This window comes from Carettochelys insculpta, chromosome 3 (genome assembly GCF_033958435.1).
Source record: "Carettochelys insculpta isolate YL-2023 chromosome 3, ASM3395843v1, whole genome shotgun sequence".
Taxonomy (NCBI): Eukaryota; Metazoa; Chordata; order Testudines; family Carettochelyidae; genus Carettochelys; species Carettochelys insculpta.
This window is the reverse complement of record NC_134139.1, coordinates 21,666,732-21,694,499: the sequence shown is the minus strand read 5'-3', so window position 1 is coordinate 21,694,499 and position 27,768 is coordinate 21,666,732. Positions and strand designations below refer to the sequence as shown.

The 27,768-nt window shown below is 43.8% G+C and overlaps 1 protein-coding gene across 4 annotated transcripts in view; it reads right to left on the bottom strand.

Annotated features, from left to right (window-relative positions):
- The window catches only part of USP34 (ubiquitin specific peptidase 34), a 344,835-nt gene extending 318,395 nt beyond the window's left edge, over positions 1 to 26,440 (bottom strand). For all 4 annotated transcript variants that reach the window (XM_074989455.1, XM_074989457.1, XM_074989456.1 and 1 more), the window contains exon 1: positions 26,146 to 26,440. In XM_074989455.1, the coding sequence (XP_074845556.1) occupies positions 26,146 to 26,188 (43 nt within the window). In that variant the 5' untranslated portion in view covers positions 26,189 to 26,440. The remainder of the gene's footprint in view (positions 1 to 26,145) is intronic.
- Positions 26,441 to 27,768: the final 1,328 nt, after the last annotated feature.

The window sequence follows — 27,768 nt, the reverse complement described above, 5'->3', positions numbered from 1 at the left end:
TGAGGACCAATAAGTATTCTAGTATTATCGGTATAGGAACGTCAAGAGGAGCTAACTGCTTGGCGGAACACCAGGCTGTGAATCCAGTCCATTTCTGCTTGTAAGTCTTCCTGGTGGAGGTCCTTCGGCTACTTTCCAGGACTTGTTGTACTCCCTCCGTACATGTGCTTTCTAAGGAGCTGAGCCATGGATTAGCCATGCTTGTAGGCACAGGCCCTGAGGGTGCAAGTGCACTATGGACCCTTGAGCCTGCGTGAGTAGGTCCGGAGCCACCGGTAGAGGGAGCGGTGGGCGGTCCGACATACTCAGAAGCAAGGGAAACCATTGCTGACGATCCCACGTTGGGACTACTAGTATCATGCGAGCTCTCTCCCTTCTGGCTTTCTGCAAGACCTTGTGGATAAGCGCTGTGGGGGGGGAACGCGTAAAGTAGGGGGCTCTTCCATGAAATCATGAATGCATCCCGCAGGGACCCCCGCCCCACTCCTTCCCTGGAGCAGTACTGGGGACACTTCTTGTTGTGCTGGGTGGCAAACAGATCAATCTGGGGACACCCCCATGTATGAAAGATCGGTCGTAGCAAATCGGAGCGGATCTGCCATTTGTGCGTGAGTGCGAAGCGCCTCCGCAGCTGATCTGCTTTCACGTTGTGAGCGCCCGGCAAGCACGAGGCTTTCAACGTTATGTTGTTGGCGATGCACCAGTTCCACAGTCGGACTGCTTCTGCACATAGAGCACGGGATCGGGCCTCCTTGTCGATTTATGTAAAACATAGTGGAGGTATTGTCTGTATTGATCCCGATTACTTTGCTATATATGTGGTCTCGAAAATGTTTGCAGGCGTTGAACGCTGCTCTGAGCTCCTGTATGTTTATGTGCAGTGTCTGTTCCGCAGGGGACCATAGCCCTTGCATCACCTTGTCGCCGATGTGCACTCCCCATCCCATGTGGGAGGCGTCGGTAGTAAGAAAAATAGAAATTTGTGGTTGGTTAAAAGGCACCTCTGCTAGCAGGTTCTTGGGGTTTACCCACCACACCATGGATCAGCGCACCTCTGTCGTGAGCGACACCACCCTGTGGACAGTGTGGGATGCCGGTTTGTAGACGCTCGCCAGCCAATGCTGCAGGCTTCACGTGTGCAATCTGGCATTTTGTACCACAAACATCGCTGCTGCCATGTGGCCTAGCAGCTGTAAGCACGTTAAGACCAGCATCGTGGGGCTGTATGTGATGACTTGCACCAGCCAACTGATGGCGCGGAAGCAGGCGTCGGGTAGGTACACCCTTGCTGTGATAGAGTTTATGCATGCCCCTATGAACTCTATGTCTTGTGTGGGGTCGGTCTTTGACTTCGCAAGGTTGATGACTAGGCCCAGTGAAGAAAACGTGTCCGCTGTGATGCGGATCATGCGTAGGACCTCTGCCTTCGAGGCCCCTTTCAGTAGGCAGTCGTCCAGGTATGGGAATATAAACACCCCCTGTCTGTGCAGGTAGGCTGACACCACTGCTAGGGTTTTGGTAAAGACTCTGGGGGCCGAGGAGATGCTGAACAGAAGAACCCTGTACTGGAAGTGTTCCTTGCCAACCATGAAGCGGAGGAAGCGCCTGTGTGCTGGGTGGATCGTTATATGAAAGTAAGCATCTTGTAAGTCGAGGGCTGCAAACCAATCTCCATCGTCCAGTGCCGTGAGTATGGAGGCGACTGTAATCATCCGAAAACGTTGCTTGCGTAAGTAGCGGTTGAGGCCCCGAAGATCTAAGATGGGCCTCCAGCCTCCTGTTTTCTTCTCTGTGAGGAAGTAGCGTGAATAAAAACCTTTCCCCTGGAATTGTTCCAGCACTCTTTCTACCGCCCCTATGAACACAAGGTGGTCCACCTCCTGCTTGAGCCTCGCCTCGTGGGTAGCATCCCGGAGGTGAGGACTGGAAGGAGGCTTCGTCAGTGGGAGCGACTGGAAGGGGATCACATAACCCGTGGCTATGATCTCCAGCACCCATTTGTCAGCGGTGATCTTTTGCCATTGGGAGTGAAATGGTCTGAGGCGATGATGGAACATGAGATGAGAGTGGCATTGCGCGATGGTAGTGATAGTGCAGCCTGAAGTAATTATCAAAATTATGGTTCGCTAGGTGTGCCGCATAATTTGCCATTCTCAGTAGCAGGGTGGAAGGGGAATATACCTTCCTGCCAAACAGCTTTAGCTTCTTCGCATCTTTGTCCGATCCCCCCGATTTGTACTGAGAAGTCTTTGACCTCTGCTGGGACGACTCAACCACCAAAGAATTTGGTTGTGAGTGACTGAAGAGGAACTCCATGCCCTTTGCCAGGACAAAGTACTTCTTATCTGCTCTCTTGTTCATAGGCGGAGCGGAGGCCAGAGTCTGCCATATAGTAGTGGCTGACTCCAGAATGGCTTCGTCCAGCGGGATAGCAATTTTGGATGAAGCCGGGAGTCTCAAATTTTTCAGCAGTTTGTGATGTTTCTCCTGCACTTCTGCCGTTTGAATGCCTTGCGTGAAAGCCACCTTTTTAATCAGCTCCTGAAACTGTTTGAGGTCATCCGGGGAAGCGACATCCCCGGGGGTCATGGCCTCATCTGGGGAGGATGAGGAGGAACCACTAGGATAAACCTCCCTCGAACTCTCAGGTTCCTGCGGTCGATGATACACCTGCTCGCTGGAGGATTGCGAAGGAAAGTCTCAGGGTTCTAAAATTAACTCCCCTTGAGACAACTGTGTTTCCATCCCTGATCAAGAGTGTCCACGGAGGTACTGGACGGCCAGGGGGGACCTGCCCCTGGGCATAGGCCTAGGGTGTCTGTGTCCAGCATGATAAGAACGACCATGGCAGCAAGGGCACAGGTCCACGGATGGAGACCTGGACCACTCTCGGGGTGTGTACCCCCGATGTCTGGGAGAGCGAGACCTTCCTCGCAGTCAAACTGGTTTGTGGTAGTACTCCAGGGGATCCAATCCCAGAAAGGGTGAAGGTGGCCCAAGCCATGGAGACATTAGTTGGAGGAACGGAGAAGGAGGTTCTGGATAGGCCGGTGGAGACGCAGGCCTTCTGGGCGGCGTGTGTAGCACAGGGGGAGGACTTGTTGTCAGTAGCAGCGCAGCCCTGTCCGGAGAAGAGCTGTGGTGCCGTGTTTTTGTTCTTGCCTTTCCCCTCCCCTGCGGGGCTGGCACCGCCCCCTCCCACGCTGGGGATCTCGGCCCCGCTGTCGGCGCCGCGCTCGGCCCGCTCAGCTGCGGTGCCGCATGGGTAACGTCCTCTGGTGCCTGCAGGCTCCGTGCCTGTTGGCCCTGCACCGTTGGTGCCGCGGGGGTCAGTGCTGCCTGCGGTGGTGCCACCGGTTCCGGCGCTTGCCTGGCCGACGCCCTAGGCGCCGCGCATGCCGGCTGTTTTGTAACCAGAGGCTCAGCCTCTGCCACGTGCGCTGCCGCTTGCCTGAGTATGCGGCTGGGGGCTGTGTGCTCCGCCCGTCCCACTCGCTGAAACCGCCGGCAAGGATCGAGTTGGGGAGAGTTTCCTCCATTTCTGCACCCAGGGGGTCAAAGAAGCTGCCTTCCTCTTGTGGAACCCAGAGGGCCCTTCTGGTTGAGGCCTCTCCAGCAAGTCCGGCTGGAGGGCCTTGTCAAACAAGAGCATTTTAAGACGCATTTCTCTGTCTTTCCTAGCCCTGGTTGTGAGCTCAGCACAGTGGGAACACTTCTGGGTAACATGTGATTCCTCCAGGCATCGGATACATTCACTGTGCCCATCGGAGGCCGGCACAGCTTTAGGGCAAGACTCACACTTTTTAAAGCCTGAAGAGGCCATCGCGGTGAGTCTTTTACTGTTAATAGGGTACTTAGCACTTAATCCGTACCTGTTTACCCAAATCGCGGACCCCGGCCTGCAGGGCAGCGGGCGGCCTACTGGCCTTATCTCCACTCTTCTTCTCCGCTCCTCTCTCTCTTTTTATTATATATATATTTTTATATTCTCTTTGTCCTCTTTTTTTTTTTTTTTTTAACCGGAAAAAAACAACAATTTACACGTAGAAACACTATCCAGTCTGACTCTGGCCGTAGCCTGAGCGGATTCCGTCTGCAGCCGATGGTGGTTGAGAAGGAACTGGCGGGGACCAGATTGCGCACGTGGCTGTGGGTGCGCAGGGGAGCGGCGCGCGCCGGCGCATGCACGATCCAGGAGAAACTGCTGGAAGATTTCCGATCTGCGGCACCGGGCGAGCCCGACACCTATTGTGGAGCACTCACGGGGACACTCGATGAAGAATCCACTTTCTAAAACCCAATGGTTTTCTAGACACATGCAGCTATAGCATGTTTCCTCTACTCAGCGTGAATATGAGATAACAGATGCTTACAAAAACATTTTTAAAAGATGAGCAATGAACAAATAAGATATTGGAGCCAGTAATGTTAGAACACTGATTCAGCCTTTGGTGTACTTTTCAATCTGCACATAACTTCAATCTCTGTAAGTCTACAAAGTATTTGATAGTGCTGAATATAAGTAACAGTTCTAAACATGTGTAGTTGTTTGCTTTAAGAGGTGCAACATACAATTCATAACGATTAGCTTCTGGACTTTTATTTCAGACCAGCCAAGTTTAATTTGGTCAGCTCCTACAAAAAATATTGCAATTTATTGTGTTAGAAGTTCAGAGTTAAGGAGGTAATAGCTTCTATGAAGATTTATATTCTTGTATACAGTAGGAATCCTTTCTTTTAGCTCCTATAATTCAGATTGTCTTAAGAAGTCTCTCAAGCTGACCCATTAAATTATCAAAAATTTTAATGCGCATAGATGAATGACAATTTGCAATATCTGGAATCACCATTCTAAGAGATGGAAGTGATTTAATCAGAGTTATTTCACCTAATACAGACAAACTAAACACTGGAATTGCCATCCCAGATCAGACCATCTAGTTAGAATCCAGTTTCTGGTGATGATCCTCCTACTTCAGAGGACAGTGCTAGATATTAACCTAACTTCCACACTTCTTTTCCCAAATTATTCCTCCAAAACAGCTATTCAAAGATACAATATATAGTCTGTTAGCATACACTGGCTGTTTTATTAGTAAAGCCCATGCCACTGAGTAAAAGGATATATACCACTCATTTCCCTGCTTTTACATACATTGTGTGTAGACCAGGGATTCCCACCCTATGGGTTGGGACCCAAACATGGGTCACAATTACATTTACTAAGGGTCAAGGAGACATTTGCAGCCACTTGACTGCTCCTCGGCTCCCAGTCCCTGCCCTGTGGTGCTGAAATGGAATTCAATTTAATTGGTTTAAATGCAGGCAGGAGGGATCCCACCCTGAAGTCAATTAAACTGAGTACCATTTAAGCCTGCAGGGCAGGGAACTGCCCTGCTGTAGGAGGAGGAAAAGGAGTAGGAGGAGGGCTCCAGAGATCCAGGCAGAGAAGGAGGCGGCCCAACAAAGGAGTAGAGGTAGCTTGGAACTTCTCTGTAAGGTAGGTGGGAGGGGCTAGGATGTTTCAAGCCTGTTTCAAACTGTTTCAAGCCTGTGGACCGGGGGTGCAGGGGGGGGAGAAGAGAATGACTGAGAATTGGTCAAGGCTCAATACCACAGCCAGCTCCCACAGTGCTGCTATGGGGTCCCCAACCACCCTGCCTGGGATCCTGCAGCTGGCGCTGATGTCCAGGGCTCAGCACCCTAGCTGGCTTCAAGTCACGAGGCTGCAGGGGTTTCCCCTACCCCAGCTGGGGATCCAGTGGGCGGGACTACCTGTCCTGCATCAGTTTTCCAAGAATTTGGTAACCGTAGCTAAGGGGGGTTTAAGTATGGGGGGTGGGGTGGGCTGAGAAGGGTTTAAGATGAGGAGGCAGGTGGCATTTTGGGGCTGAGAGGGGTTTAAGCTGGGTGGTGGAAGGGTACATTTTTACTAGGGGAGAACCTCCTCTCTCCCCTCTCAGTTTTGAATTGCCTTGGGTCACACAATGTTCCTGAATTGTCAAAATGGATCCCGGTCTCAAAAATGTTGGGAACTGATGATGTAGACAGGCTTAATTGACAATTTTTTGTGTTTGAGTTTTCATTTTTATTTTCATTGCATAACGATCTTCTCGGAAGTACTACTGCCTCAGGAAACTAAGGATGGGAAGAGAATGAATGGAAAAGGGGGAGAAAGAAGGACAGGAAAGAACTGAGTGCACTGCCAACAAACTGAGTGGTGGAAGAGAGTAGGAAAAAAAAAAAAAAAAGAGATGAGAGGTGTTAGAGAACCAGCACAGTAAGGTGTCCTTATATTCCTAGTCTGTGATTGAGAGGAAAAGGAACTGCTGGAGGCCACAGAAGAATTGGCTGTGGGGCAAGGGGAACCCATGGAGGAGACAGTGCAGTGAGATCTCAAAGTGAAAAGGGCAGGTGGTAAGAGTCATTGAAGAACCCGCTGCATGTTGCTGAGGGAAGAAAGGGGAAAGCGTCAGGACTGGAGGCTGCAGGGGGCCAGATATACATACATATCTCAGAGCTGGAAGGGACCTCAAGAGGTCACTAAGTCTAGTCCTCTGCATTCACAGCAGGACCTATTACCATCCCTGACCTGTTTGAGGTTTTTTTAATCTAACCTACTTCAGAACCTTGAAAGGCCCCCTCAAGAACTGAATTCATGACCCTGGATTACGAGGCCAATGTTTTAACCACTGAGCAAAACCTAAGCGTGTGAATCACTAGAATGGGGCTCCTGAGACCCAGAAACTCTGTCCCAAGCTATTTATAGTTCAGTCAGCACACAGCTGCAACAAAGGAAGGGGTACTTCCTTCATATGCACCACAAGTCAGTATCTAGATAGTTCAGCCATGTAACTTCTGCATCATCCAGGGTAGCAAGGTGTCCACCTTCCAATTTTCTAATTGTGCACTCTACCATCAACTTTGTGTGCACTGCTGCCTCACAGTCACACTCTATCACAACTGGGCTAAGCCAGTTTTTGCATTATGACAGCCACTCTGGCTGTTTCAGTCAGCAGCCTGTTAATCTTGGCCAAGAATCTTCATCCCAGGTTTCATGAATATAAGCTGTGGCTTATAAAATTCATCAGCATGCCTGTCTTTCCCATGCTTGTTGCAACGCTGTGAAGACATAGCTTACAGCCCTGACATGCCTATTGCCTTCTCATAGCATGCCCCAGGAGTAAAGCAAAACAAAAATAAACAGCATTCTGAGCACATGCAACGGAGGTGGCACTTGCCAGTAACAGGAATGTCACTATCACCTATGTGATGGGGGCTAAAGATTGTCAGCAGACAAGTACAGCAGCTGAACTTCACAGCCTATACAGAGACCCCACTAATACAAAGCTGTGACAAAGCAGAGAATTAGGACAGGCGTGCCAGAACCAAAGCCTTGGCATCAATCCAGTATTCTTTTTCAATGATATATATTATTTTTGCTGTGTCCATATATCTCTGTCTGTCCTGACAGGATTCTGACATATTCCCCCACATCCTGGGCACTATGTTGGCCCTAGACTCTACCCCGGCCAACATGGGGCCTGGCCCAGCCCCCCAGTGGACCCTTCCCGAACCGTGCCAGCCCCTTCCCCAGTTTGTGTGGGGCCCAGCCCAGCCCTGCATGGAGGACCCCGCCATCCCTACCCTGCCCCCAGCCAGTGCAAGGCCCAGCCTATACTCTTTGGATGTGTATTACAACAGGTTTGTGTAGACCTTTCTTCCAGCCCACCTTATGCTTGCAAGTGGAGCTGAAACAGGGCCTCTAGTAGTGAATGAAGACTCTTAAGATGTACAGTTCTCCCTTCTACCACCAACTAATTTCAAACAAAAATATAACATGCAAATTAAGTGTAGAGGAGAGACAGTGATTGATTAAGCCACCATCTGTTATCACTGTGCCACTACTTAAGAATGACCTGCGCTGCTGAATGGGCCCCAAAGATAATAAAGATAAACAATTACTGTTAATAACTGCTTGATCTTAGTTTACTTTAAGTGTAACTATTCACAGAATATTAGAAAAAAGTGTTTCGACTTTCTAAAAAATTTAATGAGCTAGTATTATACCACTGTTAGCGAGAGGGGCCTGAACAGATGTAAGACAACTGAAATGCCTTTAGCATTTCTTTAAGATGCCATGATTATCCTCCTCTAAGTGAAAAAATGAATGCAACTTTAACTATGGCATCACTGGACCTCTCCACAATAACATCAATATCTGACAAACTGTAGAACTAAAAAACCAATATGAGTCTCCATATTGAGGAAAGGTGCAAGTAAATACCTGTAGGGTACTAGGAGACTGCAAAAAATGAGAAATGTAAATCGAATTGAAGAGGAGACTGTATAATTCCAAGCGTAAACAAATGAGGCTCAGATTATAAATACATTTTTAGCAAGAATATCAGGGCTACGAGAACAGACTGTAATTAGACCCCAAGGACAACCACTATGCTAGACATAGGATATCTTATACTTAAAGGTCACTCACCACACGAGTTCAAAATCAAAAAATTAGGAAAAATCAAGAAGGATGTAGATAATCACAAAATAGTTAAATATACAAAACATTTCCATTTGAAAGATGTGAAATTGTGATGACAACAATTTTGGATATAGAGAAGCTAACGACTAATGATACAAAAAGAGTAACACTTACTACGAGGCAGAAAACTGAAAAAGAAATTGTCTTCTTTTTCAGATACCAGACTGACAACAGAGAACTGAAAATTGTGTACTATATTAAAAAGCATTAAGGCATTAACACAGGTCTTGGAGCATATATATAATTATGTTATGGATGTAAAATTATAGTCTTGTTCAAGCAGTGAACTGGACAGGCCTCCATGCAGCATATGTTTTGTACACATACACGCATTGAGAACTGCTACCTGAATTTATTTCCTCTCTTTTGTTATCAAAGGTAAATACAAATGTAAGCACTGTGTTGGGTTAGAACTTTTTCTGGTGTATAAGAAAGGCCTAAATATAAAACAAAATTCTGTGACGTTTATTTTTTCGTACTATGGTATTTGAAATAAATTATGGCCTTTTTTTTGGGTGGGGTGGGGGGAGAAGAGGGGCAAAGTTTGGAGGAATTCTTAAATATTTAAGGCTATGTCTACACTGTGCCCCAACTCGAAGTAAGATATACAATTTGCATACTGCAAATTGCATATCTTATTTTGAGTTAATTTCTAAATACAATGCTATTTTGATGCATCCCTTACTCCTCTCACAATGAGGAGTAGAGGGAAGCCTAAATAGCACACCTGGTATTTCAAAAAATATTTGGAAATACGGGTGCATTTCCTAGATGTGGAGTTACTATTTTGAGCATATCCCAAAATAGCTCTGCAGTGTAAACATAGCCTAAGAGGCGTCCATTGGCAGTTAGATCAGCCCTCACAGGAGCAGACAAATTGACTCCTAAAAAGACACTGTCAACTTCATGTTAAATAAAATAGACAATTTTTGCGATTTTTACACTCATATTTTCCTGTTCATTTAAAAAGCCTCACTCTTCCGTGTTACTATGTGAACAATTCATGCAAAAGACACAAAACCCATTGAACAGACATATAAAATGAAACAGACTACACACAAAGTATACTCAAATACATATAAAAATATAGCAAACATATTTTAACTATTTCAAACTCAATGTTATCTGGATATTTTAAAGTATGGAACTGTTCAGTGAAGACACCCAAACAACCATAGCTCTTCCCTATAGTGACACAATGCAACAGCCATATGATTATGGCATTTCAGTATTAGTGGTCCCAAATGAGAATAAGTTGATTTTTAAAAATAGATTACTAGACCCCCGACTCCCATCACATCACTACATGGTAGTATTTAGAGCTGTTTGGGTGCCTTATCTATGCATTTCTATAACAAAACATGATTAAATATTTCCTTTAAATCTTAATTCTGAATTTCCCGCATATATAATACTTGGTATTGAGATAACTGCAACTTCATTGTAAGATATTGTACTCTAATTACTCATACGTTTAATTCTGAACTCTATCATGACACAGTTTGAGTGGGAATTTTTTTTTATTATTAAAAATGTTACACGTGCACAGCAAACAAGAAGCCCAAAGAGATTATCATCATGTTTATTTTTCGGACACTAGTTTATCAATCTGAAAGTTTACATATAAGCAAAGTCTTTGGGAAATAAGGGCACTTCCAAGTTGCGCAGCTACTTCGACTTGGCCATGGCTACACAGCATGCCAGAGCTTCGAAGTTTGCAAATTCAAAGTTTCCACAGGGAGAAACAGCCTAATAAGGTGCTCCATATTCATCGCAGCACTTCATTAGTATTCTCCGATCAGGCTGATTACTGTGCCCCTCCGAGGAAAGGGGCTAGTGCAGACACAGCCAAGGAGTAGTAGTGCAGTGCAGTGCAAAGACTAATGGACTTATAAGTAACCAACCTTCTATAAAAGAACTTCAAAACCTCATTACAAAAGGAAACAGCTGCAACTGGAGTTTATTTACAAGTTTAACATGATCAGCTTGGGAGTGAATAAGAACCAGTTAACACACTACAAAGAATTTCCCCTCAACAGTCAGAGCTCCACAACAAATGCTATGAGAGACATCCACGCTGACTTGATTAGACTCATTAACACTGGTCTTACACTTGATAAGTACCTCTTTTTGTTGTTTCTATATATTATCTATTATATATATATATATATATATATATATATATATATATATATATATATATATATATATATATATATATAAAATCTCACTGCCTCTAACTCCAATTTGTCTGATTAAGTAGGTTTTACTCATAAAAGCTTATGCTGTAATAAATCTGTTATCTAAGGTGCCACATGACTCCTCAATGGTTCCAGGAAGAGTTAAGCAAGCAACTTGTGTCCTTTGTCCTACTGAGAACATATGGAGCTGGAATAGTGGGTAAATAGCTCAGTTGTTAGTGCATGGCCTTGTAAAACCCCCCGTTGAGAGTTCAGCCCTTGAGAGGGGCTGTTCAAGGGTCTGGGTTAGCTGAAAAAGATCCGTGAGGGATAGTTATAGGTCCTGCTGTGAGTGCAGGCGACTGGACTCTATGACCTCTCAAGGTCAATTCCAGTTTTATGATACAATAAAGTTACCATGAAAGAGTGCAGTTTTATGTGGCATTATTTTAAAAACAACATAGCCAGGAAAAAAAACAAAAAACCAGGAAACTTGTGGGAGGAGGAGGGTTGAATGAAGAATGGGAAGAACAGAGAAAGGGAGGCAAAGAAAAAACACACATAGAAAAATAAAATACAACTCTGAAAGAGCGGACAAGAGAAGAGCTATAAACAAGGTACGCCACAGATCAGAGAAAAATAAAAAAGGAAGTGAACTACATATGTAGAGTAGAAAGTACATGTTGAACCTCTCTCATCCGGCAACACCCGTAATCCATCATGATTTGAGTTAGCTGGATGACCACTTATCATGGTTGTGGCTAAGTTTCCTGTGGTCCCATAAAGCTTGTTTAGAGCCACCAGTCCTGGCTCTCAGTGTTCTGTGCTGTTATTTTGCTGTAATTTACCAACTAAATACCTTCTCAAGGTCCTGTGAGCAGTGGAAGCACTGGTAATGTGCTAAACAATATCAACCTCTTGTGATCCAGCAAATTCTCTCATACAGCACCGGTCACATATCGAGGGTGCTGGACTAGAGAGGATCAACCTGTAGTTAAGAAACAAGAAAGGAGATTCAAAAGACAGAGACATCCCCGCTCCTCAAAATGTCAACTTATAGTCTGCATGCCACCTAACAGAACATTTCCAGGCAGTCTGAAGAGCTGCTTGTCAGCGTTAGGGACACATGGAGACAGCCAAACCACAAAGTGACCCGGACAAGTTAAAGCAGTGAGAAATGAAGGCCACAGGACAAGAACTACTCCTAACTATACACCGGAGCAAAATGAGCAGGGAAAAAAAAAAACCCTAAATATACAAAAAGGGCAATGTCCACAGAAATTCCTCCAAGAATGAACCATACAATTGGTGCCACAAAATCTGAATGCAAAAATCCAGGGTCCCAGGCAGGACTGGGTAAAGGAGTGGCTCCTCTCCAATGCACTCCCACTTTGCCCATTCACATGCAAAAGTGCTGACCCAATGATTATCTTATAAAGACAGCATATCCCTAGGGTTGATACAACTCAATTAAAACTGTTTTTAAATTAAATAAGTCACAAACACCAAGTAGTATTCACCCACAAGTTCTCAAGGAACTTAAATAATAAATTGAAGAATTTCTAACTGCGGCATATAACCTACTGCCAAATCAGCCTCTGTACCAGCTGACTTGAGGACATCTAATGTAACGCCAATTTTTAAACAAGACTCACAGAGGCAATACTGCAATATACAGGTCAGTAAACCTAATTTCAGTACAGTAGAACGTCTAAGTTACAAACAGACCAGTCAACCACACACCTCATTTAGAACCAGTAAACAATCAGGCAGAAGCAGAGGGAAAAGGAAAAAAGCACACACAGTACTGTACTTATTAAATATAAATTACTAGAAGAATAAAGGGACAGTTTAAAAACTAGATTTGACAAGGTAAGAAAACTGTTTCTGTACTTGTTTCATTTAAATTAAGACAGCTAAAGCAGCCTTTTTCTCCTGCACAGTAAAGTTCCAAAGCTGTATTAAGTCAATACTGTATTCAGTTTTAAGTTTTGAAAGAACTACATATTTTCAGTGTTACGAACATTTCAGACACATAGATGAACATGACATCTTTTGTAAATGGAAATCATGCTTGATCATCTATTAGAATTAACGGAGGGGTGGTCACAAGCATATGGATGAGTGTCATACAGTCAATACAGTAAATTCTTTCACATCCGGCATTATATTATCCAGAACTCTCAAATACCCAGCATTTTAACCATAACTAAATTTTAGTTACATTTTCTGTAAACAGTACAGTGAAAGTAAATACAGCAAATATAGCATAAGCTTACAGTGTACAATACTCCTGTTGACAAAGTAGTCTGCATACGTTTTTGTTTGTTTCTTAATACCTCATCTTGTTTTTCTTTAGTGTTATGCATTGCTAGGTATACCTCTCTATTACCCAGAATATTTGAAAATCAACAATTTCCCAGCCCTGGGGCTGCCAGATATGAAAGAGTTTAATGTACCACATACTTGGACTTTCAGAAAGGCTTTGACAAGGCCCTTCATCAAAAGCTCTTAAGCAAGCTAACCAATCATGGGATAAATGGGAAAGTCCTTCTCAGGGATTAGTAACTACATAATAGGAAACAAAGCATAGAAATAGTCAGTTTTCATGCAGGAGAGAGCTAAATACAAGTATCAGAGGGGTAGCCGTGTTAGTCTGGATCTGTAGAGCAACGAAGGGTCCTGTGGCACCTTATAGACTAACAGAAAAGTTTAGAGCATGAGCTTTCGTGAGTTAACTCACTTCTTCAGATGCTGGTCCTGGAAATCTGCAAGGCCAGGTATAAATAGGCCAGAGCAAGGCTGGGGATAACGAGGTTAGCTCAGTCAGGCAGGCTGAGTTGTATTGTCATCAGTAGATCTGGAGGTGTGAACTCCAAGAGAGGGGAAGCTGCTTTTGTATTTAGCCAGCCATTCACAGTCTTTGTTTAATCCTGAGCTGAGGGTATTGAATTTGCAGATGAATTGTAGCTCAGCAATTTCTCTTTGGAGTCTGTTCTTGAAATTTCTTTGCTGCAGGATAGCTACTTTTAAATCTGCTACTGTGTGTCCTGGGAGATTGAAGTGCTCTCCTATGGGTTTTTGTATATTGCCATTTCTGATGTCTGATTTGTGCGCATTTATTCTTTTACGTAGGGACTGTCCAGTTTGTCCGATGTATATGGCAGAGGGGCATTGCTGGCACATGATGGCATAAATTACATTGGTAGATGTGCAGCTGAATGAGCCCACAATGGTGTGGCTGATCCGGTTAGGTCCTGTAATGATGTTGCTGGTGTGTATATGTGGGCAGAGCCATGCAACAAACCTCGTTGCCAGATGGGTCCCTGAGATAGAGTGACTGTGGTGCGGTGTATAGTTGCTTGTTAGGATTTGTTTTAGGTTGGCAGGTTGTCTGTGAGCAATGATAGGTCTGCCTCCCAAGGCCTGTGAAAGTGGGGGATCATTGTCCAGGATGGGTTGCAGATCCCTGATGATGCGCTGTAGAGGTTTTAGCTGAGGACTGTAGGTGATGGCTAGTGGTGTTCTGTTGGTTTCTCTCTTGGGCTTGTCCTGTAGTAGGAGGCTTCGTGGCACACGTCTGGCTCTGTTGATTTGTTTTCTCACTTCCTCAGGTGGGTATTGCAGTCTCAGGAATGCTTGGTGCAGATCCTGTAGGTGTTTGTGTCTCTGTCGGAGGGGTTGGAACAAATGCGGTTATATCTAAGTGCTTGGCTGTAAACGATGGATCGTGTGGTGTGTCTGGGATGGAAGCTGGAAGGCATGGAGGTAGGAGTAGCGGTCAGTGGGTTTACAGTACAGGGTGGTACTGATGTGTCCATTGTGTATAAGCACGGTAGTGTCAAGGAAGTGGATCTCCTGTGTAGATTGGTCCAGGCTGAGCTTGATGTTGGGGTGGAAGTTGTTGAAGTCCCGGTGGAATTCCTCCAGAGTCTCCTTCCCATGGGTCCAGATGATGAAGATGTCGTCAATGTAGCGTAAATAGAGCCGGGGTGTTAGTGGACGAGAGTTGAGGAAGCGTTGTTCTAGGTCAGCCATGAAAATATTGGCATATTGAGGGGCCATGCGGGTACCCATAGCTGTGCCGCTGATTTGAAGGTAGGAAGTGAGAAAACAAATCAACAGTGAGGAAGTGAGAAAACAAAATCAACAGAGCCAGACGTGTGCCACGAAGCCTCCTACTACAGGACAAGCCCAAGAGAGAAACCAACAGAACACCACTAGCCATCACCTACAGTCCTCAGCTAAAACCTCTACAGCGCATCATCAGGGATCTGCAACCCATCCTGGACAATGATCCCCCACTTTCACAGGCCTTGGGAGGCAGACCTATCATTGCTCACAGACAACCTGCCAACCTAAAACAAATCCTAACAAGCAACTATACACCGCACCACAGTCACTCTATCTCAGGGACCCATCTGGCAACGAGGTTTGTTGCATGGCTCTGCCCACATATACACACCAGCAACATCATTACAGGACCTAACCGGATCAGCCACACCATTGTGGGCTCATTCAGCTGCACATCTACCAATGTAATTTATGCCATCATGTGCCAGCAATGCCCCTCTGCCATATACATCGGACAAACTGGACAGTCCCTACGTAAAAGAATAAATGCGCACAAATCAGACATCAGAAATGGCAATATACAAAAACCCATAGGAGAGCACTTCAATCTCCCAGGACACACAGTAGCAGATTTAAAAGTAGCTATCCTGCAGCAAAGAAATTTCAAGAACAGACTCCAAAGAGAAATTGCTGAGCTACAATTCATCTGCAAATTCAATACCCTCAGCTCAGGATTAAACAAAGACTGTGAATGGCTGGCTAAATACAAAAGCAGCTTCCCCTCTCTTGGAGTTCACACCTCCAGATCTACTGATGACAATACAACTCAGCCTGCCTGACTGAGCTAACCTCGTTATCCCCAGCCTTGCTCTGGCCTATTTATACCTGGCCTTGCAGATTTCCAGGACCAGCATCTGAAGAAGTGAGTTAACTCACGAAAGCTCATGCTCTAAACTTTTCTGTTAGTCTATAAGGTGCCACAGGACCCTCCGTTGCTAAATACAAGTATCACTCAAAGATCTGTAGTAGAACAAATGCTGTTCGCCATATTTAATAATGATCTGGAAAAACGAGGGTAAACAGTGAGGTGGCAAAATTTGCAAATTATACAAAACTGCTTAAGATAGTTAAGTCTGACGCTGTCAAATAAGTTACAATTATAAGTGATCTCACTGAACTGGCTGGCCACGCAACAAAATGGCAGACAAAATTCAATATTGATAAATCCAAAGCAATGTACTTTGGAAAACACCATCCCAACTACACAAATCAAAAGATAGAGTCCAAATTTATCTGCTTCCACTTAAGAGAAATCTTGGATTTGTGGACACTACTGTTAAATTATCCAGTCAATATGCAGCACCAGTCAAAAAAAATTACAAAGAATTTTTGGAAGCATCAAAAAAAGGACAAAGTAAAATGGAAAATATGATACTACTATATAATCTAATGCTACCATATAAGAAAAAAATATGTGGAGATAAACATCTCAGAGCTGAAAGGGACCTCAGGAGGTCATTGAATCCAGTCCCCTGGCACTTCTTGGCAGGACCAAGCACCATCTCCTTTTTTTTAATCTATTTACCCCCAATTGGCCCCCCTCAGGAATTGAACTCACAACCCTACATTTAGCAGGCCAATGCTAAAACCAGCAAGCTACCCCTCACTCCTAACATAGGGAGATACACATCTCATAGAATGGGAAAGGACCTTGGGATGTCATTGAGTTTAGTCCTCTGCCCTCTTGGCAGGACCAAGCACCATCTCTGAAGCCATATCTACACTAGCACAAATCTTCAAAATTGCTATGCAAATTGCCATTTCGAAGATTACTAATGAGGCCCTAAACTACATATTCAGTGCCTCATCAGCATGCTGCTGGCTGAGGCTCTTAGAAATTGCTGCGTGGCTCATCCAGACGGGGGTCCTTTTCAAAAGGACCACAAGAACTTCAAAATCAACTTATTCCTATCTGCTGATAGGAATAAGTGGATTTTGACATTCCCAGGGTCCTTTCGAAAAGGACCCCCATCTGGATGAGACACGCAGCAATTTCTAAGAGCCTCAGCCACCAGCATGCTGATGAGGCACTGAATATGTATTTCAGTGCCTCATTAGTAATCTTTGAAATGGCCATTTGCATGGCTATTTCGAAGATCTGGGCTAGTGTAGATGTAGGCTGACAGATTTTTTTATTTTAATTTTTTTTTAAATCTATTTGCCCCAAATGGCCCCTTCAAGGATTGAACTCACAATCCTGAGTTTATATAAATCCATAGTACTATTCACACCTTGAATACTGCATGCAGTTCTGGTTGGCAGTATAGAAAGGATGTGGATGTGGATGTGCTGGAGCAGGTTCAGCAGAGGGCAACTAAAATGATTAAGAGGCTGGACCACATGACCTCTGAGGAGAGGCTGAAGGGATCTGGGCTTATTTAGTTTGCAGAAGAGAAGACTGAGGGGTGATTTAATAGAAGCCTTCAACTTCCCGAAAGGGATGCTCTAAAAAGGATGGAGCAACTGTTTTCAGTGGTGACAGGCAGCAGAACAAGGAGTAATGGTGTGAAGCTACAGAAGGAGAGGAGTAGGTCGGATATTAGAAAATACTACTTCACCAGGAAGGTGGTGAAGCACTGGAATGCATTGCCTAGAAAGGTCATGGAATCTCCATCCCTAGAGATATTTAAGTCCCGGCTTCAAATAGTCATATCTGGGATGACTTAGTTGGGGTTGATCCTGCTTGGGGCCGGGGGCTGGACTCGATCTTGAGGTCCCTTCCAGCTCTGTGAGTCTATGATCTCAAAACACACATATTAGCAACTGGATAAGTACAGAGTGCAACAGTAATTAGGTACATGGAACAGTTTTCAAACAAGGAGAGACATTCAGCTTAAAATGAGATAGAAGTTGGTGCATGCAAGACAAACCAGAATCCTGAAAGGGAAACAGTAGTCTATAAAGATTGAGAGCCCCTGTATTAGTGGTCTACAAAATCATTAATGTTGTGGAGAACATGACTATAGAAGCATGTTGACAGTAGTACCCTTTCACATAAAGCAAGAAATAAGGTTCTGTGGGTTTTTTTTTTCTTTTTTTAAAAAAGGAAGTACTTCTTCACACAATGTACAGTCAGCCAGGGATACTGTGAAGGCTAAAAGTTATCTAATTCTTTTTAGAATCCTAGGTCATTGGAAGACAAATCCATCAGCTAAGATGGTTTGGAATTCAACCCTTACACCTCCAACTGCCAGAAGCTGGGACTGGATGACAGGACTTAGATCACTTGCTGCTTGCCCAGTTCCATTCATTAACTCTGAAATACCAGGCACTGGCCAATATCAGAGACAGACTACTGAAAGTGATGGCCCATTTGTTATGTTGGGTCAGATCATTCTTAAATAGAGGTTAATTTTTTAAAACTAAACATTGTAAATTAAAACTTGCAAGTGACAACCTATATTAAGGCATAACTTGCTGTAATCCTTAAATACAAAAAATATTAAGCAGTATATGTTTACTACCAAATTTTAAAGAAAATTTGACCAGTGAACTGGTGGACATACCTGGATAAGGACCTGGAGCCAATGTTGTAGTTCTAAACCAGCTTTTTACAGCAGCCTCTTCTGCAGGTGGAGAGAAACTATTTTCTTTTCCATTTATTCAACTAATTCAATTCAATGACTAGTTCAATCAAAGAAAAGAGCCCAAATGGGAAAAGAAAAAGCAGCTAGCTTGTTTTTCTCTTATGAATGAAACTGGTTCTGAGAAGATAAGTTCTATACTTTTAAAATCTTGAAGTTCATGGTGACCATAAACAAAAATGCAATTAATCAACAGATAATGCTATTTTTGTTTAACAAATTAGTTTTAAATGCACAATAGTTTATATAATTTCAGTCCAAGGAGGTTGACACAAATCTCAAGTAAACAATAAATAAATCATTCCTTAGTAAATAAGAGCTGCATCATTCACCATCTTTTAACATAACAAAAGATGTAAAAATTAGGAATCTGAATAATGCAAGCTAAGCTACATAGATGTTTAAATAAATATACACAGATATATTGTAGCCTCCTAGCTCACAAAAATTAGTACCAAATACTGCAAGGCTACACTTAGTGGTACATAATGTTTTAATAATTATCAGCTAATATGCATAACACTTAATTTAGGAAAATAATTAAAGGGTACCAGTGCAAACTACAACTAAAATAATTTTAAGGTTGTGCCAGCTTGTTGATTTAAATCATTTTGCTTTAAATCAGACAACTCATGATATGAAGAAAATGCTGAAGCAGCAGAGTTCTTACAAAAAAATTCAGCATTGCAACAAGATGCACAGTTACGAACTTTTATGAAAGCACAACATACCTGGCACATACCTCAGGGTCTGCTTGGAACATGCACAAGTTTCAAGACACAAAACCCACTTCTTATTATAGAGGGAAAATTAAATACCCCACAAAAAGTTAGAAGAAAACATCTCAAATGGGAACTTCCCTATTTATGACATTATTTGTTGGCAAGCTAAATAGTAGCAGAAGATACAAACAGGATATCCATCACCATATTAAAGCAATTTTATTTTTTCTCCTTAATTCTATTTCAACAGTTCAGTTGTGTAACCAAGAGGGACAGTAACTGTAAAGACTGTATAGAATCATGATCAAATGTAGGGAAAGAAGGTGGCCCATCAAAATACTTTTACTTAAAAAGACTGACAATACGAAGAAGTTTGAGTCACTGTTATAATGGGATTTCCCCAATACCATTTTCACTAATAGAAATATTTACGCAGTATTGCACAATTAAATCATAATATGCATTATACACAAGAGAATGGCAGCAGTAACTGTTTGCATTTGGTTTATAACACAGTAAAACTGCACATTTATGGAGCTAATCTTCAACATTACTAATAGACTGGTTTGTGTAATGAGAAATGCAAGTTAAGCGCAAGTTGAAATCCTGGGATTCCAAGAGAATGGGAACAGGTGGAAACATAGCTCCTCTGCCACCTTACCACTCCAGCCCCCGGCTACCCCAGCTGGGAGAAGCCGCTCTGCCACAGCTGTCTGGCTGCCCAGCTTCCCTCAACTGAGAGAAGCCAGGGAGAAGCCATGACTGGCTCCTAGAGTAACCATAAGCCACTGGTGTATTGGTCAATTTTACAGCTTGTGCAGCCCCAGGGAAGCTGGGAAACAGATGGCAACTCCTCCCAACTTTCATGAAATTTGAGTTATGCGAGGGTGCACAGGAGCGCATCCCTCGTATAACTCAAGGGTCTACAGTACTAGAATTCCTACCAATTATGGAGTGCTTTTCATTTTCAAAATGCTTTACAATTACAAACACTAACATAAAAGTTACTTGGACATCTTTTACTCACCTTTGGTTTTGCTTTTTAAAGTTATGGTTTTCATTTATTATTTGAGTTTTATTAAGGGAGGAGAGCTCTCTATTTTATTTTTCCTTTCTCTTTCTCTACTGGTTAACCTCACCTATTACAAAGTAAATTGATTGTTAGCCTTTCTAAAGAAAGCAGCAGGGTTCCATTTCTCTCCATAGTTGCACTAACACACTTTTCATATAAAAGTGAGTCTCTCAATAAAACCACCACACAATCTTATGAAAGGTTCTGGGCATAGAGATGTGATAATGGTTCACAGGAAATAAAAGTTGAACCTCTCTAGGCTGGTACTCTTGGGACATGACTGGTGCGAAACCAAGGGGAGGTCATTATTGTCTTGCAGCACTACCAACATTTCCATTGCTTACTAAGCTCTTGGAACACACCTGAAGTAAATTAAACCTAAATAAAAGCACAAATGAGAGACAGGACTGGGGGCTGTAAACAAATTTTACGGGACCATAGGAAACCTGGCCATTCCCATGATAAGTGAATATCCGACTAACTAAAATCATGCCGGATCACAGATGTTTGCCAGACTAGAGTTTCAACCTGTAATTCAATTTGACAGCAACAGACCTGACAAAATGCAGTTTCATAAGCCTCTCAAAACTAAGGCTGCCCCTCTAGGCTAATAAGATCATCCACTTAAAATTTTTATGATAGCCAATCAATGACTAGGAGAGATGTAGCAAGATTTTGTCTACAATAGTTGCTAAGCTAGTACTTTATATTTTTAGTATTCTGATTTTTTTTAATATGACTGGTTTGAAAGGAAACATTCATTATCCACAAACAAGTCACTGGATTTACAAAATGAAATGTGAGTGAGGAAAGAGGCCAAGATTAAAATAGCTGCTAGTAATACACAATCCAGAAACCAGTTAAGTAGGATAAAATCCTTTTTAATGATATTTTTCCCAGAACAGAAGATTAAACATTACAATACACGGGAAATGTGTTCTATTTCAATTTAAGCACAGTTTCAGAGTGTTGACCATTCACTAAAAGAAGGTTTCATTGCACAGAGACTAACTAGAACCTCCTCATCCGCCAGGTAGGTCTAATTCTCATGTGTTACTGGCTATCTATTATATCCCTCCAAGAGTATCCACTAGAAGGCCAAAAGATCTGTCTTCAGTACCTAAATTATAAATATAAGTTGAACCTCTAAAAATGGGGACTCTACAGTCCAGCAACATCCATGAGGCAAGCAGTACCATAGATATTCCTGGATCACAGTGCCCCAGCAACCAGGACTTAGGTGGCGGAAGGACAAATTGCCAGGAGCCCAGCAACAGCAGCAGAACCAGCAGCCTGGCCAGATATTGCGGATGGAAACCCAGCCAGGGTGGACAGCCCAAGCAAGGACAGTGGCAGTGGTCCAAAACCCCCCCACTCCAAGAAGGAAGCAGAGATGGATCCAGGAGCCAGCAGGGAGAGGAGGGAGGCCAACAACTGGTACAGAGAGCAGAGCTGTGCAGGGTGGGGTCAAAATTGACCTCTTCTGGTCCAGTAAACACCCTTCTTTGAGACTGGTCAGGTCCTGAGGGTGCCAGACCTGGGAGGTCCAACCTGTACTAACACACCCCCAAAAGTTAGTTTCAAGTGTTTTATAGCCTTCTAATTTAAATATGGACATGTTTATTTTATAACAAGCCTTGAAAGCCATCTGATAATTGTGAAGGACCTGAAGCTGTCTATAAATATTATATGCCCTCCTGTTTTTTACATGATTACAAAGGGAGCACAAGGTTCCCCCACATCTATGCAAGGGATACAAATTGATTACAATTGCTGTTAAGTCTATCCATGAGCCCCAGCCACATCAATTAGTTTTAACCAGGTTTAATAAAAGAGGGGGTAAAAGAATTTTGGAACTGATCAAAAGATAGCACCTAAAGAACAGGGGAGAGAAAGAAGCAGAGATTCCAGAGGAGGTGGCCAGATGAAGGCAAGAGGCAATTTCCCAGCGTAATGGACTCAGCTGTGAAAGAAAAAAAGAGATGAAGTGCACCCCAACCAGTGGCAGGAGAAACCAAGAACAGACTTTTGTAGCACTTGCTAAATAAAGAGGGCCAATGAAGTCACTACACTTTGTATGCCCAATTATTATTCAGAAGTTTGATTCTTTAAAGATCCATGACTTACAAATATATTCCATTTTTAACTCTTGGAACATCATCGTTTTAGACTGGCCCCCACATGACCTTAGGAGAATGCACGTCTGTCTGTTACAGAGAGTTGGTACACAGTCATAGCATAAAACATAACAACTATAAGAGTTTATCACATCACATGCTATAAATGTATACCAAGAACAGTACATACATGTTTCTTGGCTCATAAGCTCTTTGAGGCAGGGACCATTTACTTCAAAATGTTCGTACGATACCTAGCAAAACACAGTTCCATCCTTACCGGTCCTCCGAGTACTGCCATATACACCTATTCCTGAAGAAATAAAACAATACAATGCTTATTAAACTGCCATGAAATCCCATCCAAAGCTCTGTGCAAGCATGTCAGTGTAGGGGTCACGTCAGGCTACAGGACCACACAAAGAATAGCAATGCACTGCATTCATGTGACTTTTGAATCTCCCAAGTATAACAACTTGATATTTCTCTGTAGAGTGTAAACACACTAAAAAGAAGCATGTACAACCATAATAAAGCATCTTATTAGATGCTATCTTGTTACAAAAACTTAATTACCAATATATTAAAATGCAGCTGCTTACATCTTCGTTTCCACCCTTGTTTAATGTTGCACAAAGCATTATGTGTTGCTGCAATAACCTTCCAAAATCTAATTGACCAACATACAGGCATTAATTCTACAAAAAGTGTTAATACTATATGAACAGGGCAAATTACAGAAAAATTAAACAACTTTTAGACAGTTTCCTCCACTCTCTCAACAGGTTTGTCCCACCATGACAAAACCTGCTTAGGGTATTGAGGTGTAATTGGGGAATTTGTGACTGACAGGTTAGCAGCTCAAGGCACAACTTTAAGTCATTACTTTCTCTGAGCCAATCGCTTTCCAGGAGTTACCCTATTTCCAGGTTATTCCTTAGGTAGTAGTTTCACAGCAGCTTAAAATTTGCTGCAAAACAAAGATCTTACTACACGAAATACAATATTGCCTATTCTGTTCATTAAATGTCTCCTATACAGCTGAGTTTGGCATGCTTAAATGTAGTATTTAAGCTTTGTATTTTTAAAAATATTTACACTGACTATTTACAGAGGTCATTACTGGATTGGGGTTCCAATCATGCAAACATTTATGTACATGTTTAGTTGCACTAAAGTCAAATAGGACTAACTAATGTTATGCTTGCATTTAAGTATGTGAAATATCAGAGCTTAAAACTGGCCCTCCCCAAAGCAATCAAGGGCCTATGAACAAAATAAAGTACACCCTGTGTTCTCAAAAGAGCATCAATAACTTCCCCCTAATGATAAAGCAAGACCAGGCATTTTATGTTTCTGGATCTCTATCAAGATACTACTTCAAGAGTTTTAGTACCGTTAAGAGGCAATCTCAAATGCTCAGCAAGCAGGAAAGACAATTGCCAGCAGTCTCTGGTTCATACACTTTGCCCATGATCTCATTCTTTACTAAGATTTTCATTTTTCCTGAAATATATTTTTAAAAATTAGGCTTGCAATGATTTTTAGTGCATTTACACTAAAATATATTCAAATAATGCAAGGGCTCTAACAAAGCTATACAAATAGAGATGAAAAATTAAGCTTGGACTGTTTAATTCACTTCTATTTAGGTTTTCAAGGTAGCTTACATATTACACCACCTGTATTTTAACAACTAAAACACAAAAAATATATGTTTAGCCTCATCTAAATGTCCTTGTTTGTGGGTTTAAGACAGGCTTTTTACTCTGCCTGAACAGAGTTTATGGAAGTTAAATGCAAAACAAAGTATAATTTTCCCTCGGGAATCTAAATACCAAAGTCCTGTTCCCTTTTCAAATTTAAGAAGAGCAAAACCAGATTAATACACAAGCACCTACTACCCTATTTACAAGAACAACAAGAAGTCCTGTGGCACCTTATAGACTAACAGATATTTTGGAGCATAAGCTTTCGTGGGTAAAGACCAACTTCATCAAATGCATCGCATGATGAAGCGGGTCTTTGCCCATGAATGCTTATGCTCCAAATATCTGTTAGTCTGTAAGGTGCCATGGACTGCTTGTTGTTCTCAAAGACGCAGACTAACACATCTCTCTCTCTCTGATCCCCTATATTGAAGCACTGTTGGAAAGAAACAGCATACAATCAATTTTCTTTATCTAACAATCCAACTACTTAAACCCCCATTTTAAAATGGTTTCCAAACTAAAATTATAGAAATCAACATTTGGCTTCACACATTCAGATTTACTGTTATTCCCCAGCCTAAAATATTAAACATTCAAATTTTGTACCTGAGGAGGGTGGATGATATATGTATGTGGAATTGTAGCCCTGTTGGTCCCAGGATATTAGAGAGATAAGGGAGATGAAGTAGTATCTTTTATTGGACCAACTTCTGGTGGTGAGAAAAAAAAAAAAAGCTTTCAAGCTTTAATAGAGCTGAAGTCAGTCCAATAAAAGATATTACCTCATCCTCTTTGTGTCTCAGGATAATATATGATTAACATAAGTTACCCATATAAACAAGCACTACTCCAAACAAGGTGTTACCATTACAAACATGAACAAACCAGCTAGGAAGATCAACACCTGGTTGAGATTAACCTTTGAGTCTCACTTATCCGGCCTCTGGTCCCATAGGCCTACTGGCACTTGGATTTATAGATAAACTCTCAAATAAATGACGCTGGTCACAGTTAAATAGAAAGCATTTACAGCAAGAAAAAAAAAGCAGGCTCTGAAACACACATTAATGTAGAGATACATATCAATGTGTTTTAAAACTGAACACCCCTGTAATAAGGCCTCTCAGAAGCATAAAATGGGAATGAGTCCAAAATTAGTACTTATATAATGCTCTACAATTCACTTCATCTTGGTAAGATATGCCTCAATCTTTATCTATGTTAATACCTAAATAGTGTTTATTATATTTCAACCTTTTCATATTTGCTTTCAGTCAAGGATTTGCATCCTTGTGTTTATTAAAGGCCCCGCAATCGCCCCCCTCCGTTATTTGGTTAAGCTGGTTTATTTAGTGAGCACTGCCGACATGCACAATATTACAAAGCAGGGAAGAGATATAGGGCCTGCCCCCGAGAGCCTGTGACCGGCTTCAGGAGATGCCCACGGCCTGCAGCACAGGAGAGGAAAGATGCTTTCTGCCGGATCGGACGAGGCGGGGGCTACCCCGGGTGCTGCACGCGTGCGGGGCCCCGAGTCCCCCGCCGAAGACGACACCCTTGTAATGCGGAAACTTCAGGAGGCAGGAATCAAGTCTCAGCACAAGAACCGCCAGGAGCTCCCCGGCGCAAGAAAGTGCCTCAGAGCCAAGAGCCGGGCCCCGGCCTCAGCCTCAGCCACCGCATCTCAGATAGGGACGCGAGACTGCAGCACAGCCTGCGGCCTCCAGCACCCCTGTTCACGGGGAACCTGGCCAGGCCCGGTCCCGCTTCGCAGCCACGGGAGCGGCTCGTCGCCGGCACTGCTAGGCCCTGCTGCGGCGGCCAGGGCCGCGCTAGCGGCTTGAGCGCCACCTGAGGGGCCCCTGTGAAGGGCAGGACCCGCCGCACTGAGGGGGCCCAGCCGGGCAGAAGGATAACCCCGCCCGGGGCCCAGTGGGCCGGGTTAACCCGACCCCCCGCGGAGGGGCCGCCTCACCCCACGCCCTAAGCGGGAGGCCCGGGCGGGCCGTTATACGCCCGGCCGCGCTGGGTGATAGTGGGGGGGTCCCGGCCGGGCAAGAGGGTGGCCGCACTTACTCTCATTTAACACCTCCAGCAGCTCGGCGCAGCTCTCACACATTGTTCATTAACAGCAGCAGCCGCCGCCGCCGCCTCCTCCCGACCATTGATTGATCCACTCGGTGCTGATTGATGATTGATGGGGGGCCGGGCAGGGGCCGGTGTGGTATCGGGAGGGGGGAGGGGGCGGCCGATCAATGCAAATGAGCCGGCGGCGGCGGCAGCGGCGGGGAGAAGCCGAGTCACTCACTGGCTTCCAGGGACTCCACGCGCCGCCATTTTGCTGTGGGGGAAGGAGGAGGGGGGCAGGGCGCTCGGGCGCAGCTCGGCTCTTTCCGACTAGGCAGGGGACGGAGACGGCCGAGTCCCTCCGCCCTGGCCCCACCCTCCGGAGCCGGGCCTCTGCCCGTCCCAGTCCCAACCCAGCAGCGGGGGGGGGCGGGGCGGAAGTCGCGGCCTGATCCGGAAACGTAAAATGGCGTCAGTTACTTCTGGCTCCGTCTGCTCCTCCCCCCTCGAAGCTAGGGCACAGGGGTGGGGCTTCCCGGCAACTCCTGCCTCAGAGTGCCTGGGTAGCAGGAGCTTCCTTCAAGCCGCCGCCTGCCGAATGCCAGGGCATGGGGGTGGGGCTTCTCTGCAACAACCCCCCCCGCACCATCTGAGGGCCGGGGTCTGTGGTGCTAGTGCTGGGGGCTCCCCTCTACTCTCTCACCCGAGGGCCCTTCACGGCTTCCTTGAACAGCGAGCTGTTCTGCAAAGCACGCTGGCTAGAACCATTTAACTTCGTGATTCACTACTACAGTCAGTGAGAAGTGGGGCATTTTTGGGATAGCAATAAATCTTTGAAAGAAACAACATTTTATTTCTTTAATACTTGTTTTTTTTATCTAAAACACAAAGTTCACAGTGGAATTTAGTACTAACAGAGCTTGCCGCTGCAACTACGTGAGTGGAGTCACCCTAATCCCATATTCTGCAGAGCTCTCATCTCAACACACACATTCAGTTCAGACATGAACTTTCAGATGAAGCTCGCATTTTTTCACTTCCTGGAGAGGCCACCTTTAGTCTGAATGTACCAAAATGTACATCTGTTGTTCCACTATATGATAGCACGTGGTCAGCGTTGACAGTTCTTTCCTCAAACCCAATATTTTAAAGTTATTTTAAAACTTGCCTTTCAATTTTTTTGTATGACCCTGGGGTGAAGTAATGTATTGTTTACTCTAGTTTTACATAACTGATAGTCACATACTATGTGGCAAAGAATAGTAGATTTTATTTAAACAAAAAAATTTGGCCAAGCTTTTGTAATATTGTAGTGATTGAGTACTCAAATGGTAAAAAGTCTGAAGGGACTGTTTGAAACAGGAACCTGTTTAAGCATGCTACAATACCCTTAGCGTGCATGAGCAAGATATACAAAATACAGACTGATGAGTAGGGAACATATTAGTGTAGTGTTTCCCAAATTTATTTGGCCATTGGAACCCTTTTAAACACAAGAGTTTTGCAGAACCCCATTCCCCAGGCTCTACCCCTTGCAACTCCCAAACCTGCTCCCCCATCCCCAGACTTAACCCCTCTCAGCCTCAGACCTGCCCTCCCCATCCCCAAGATTAATCCACCTCAACCCCAAAC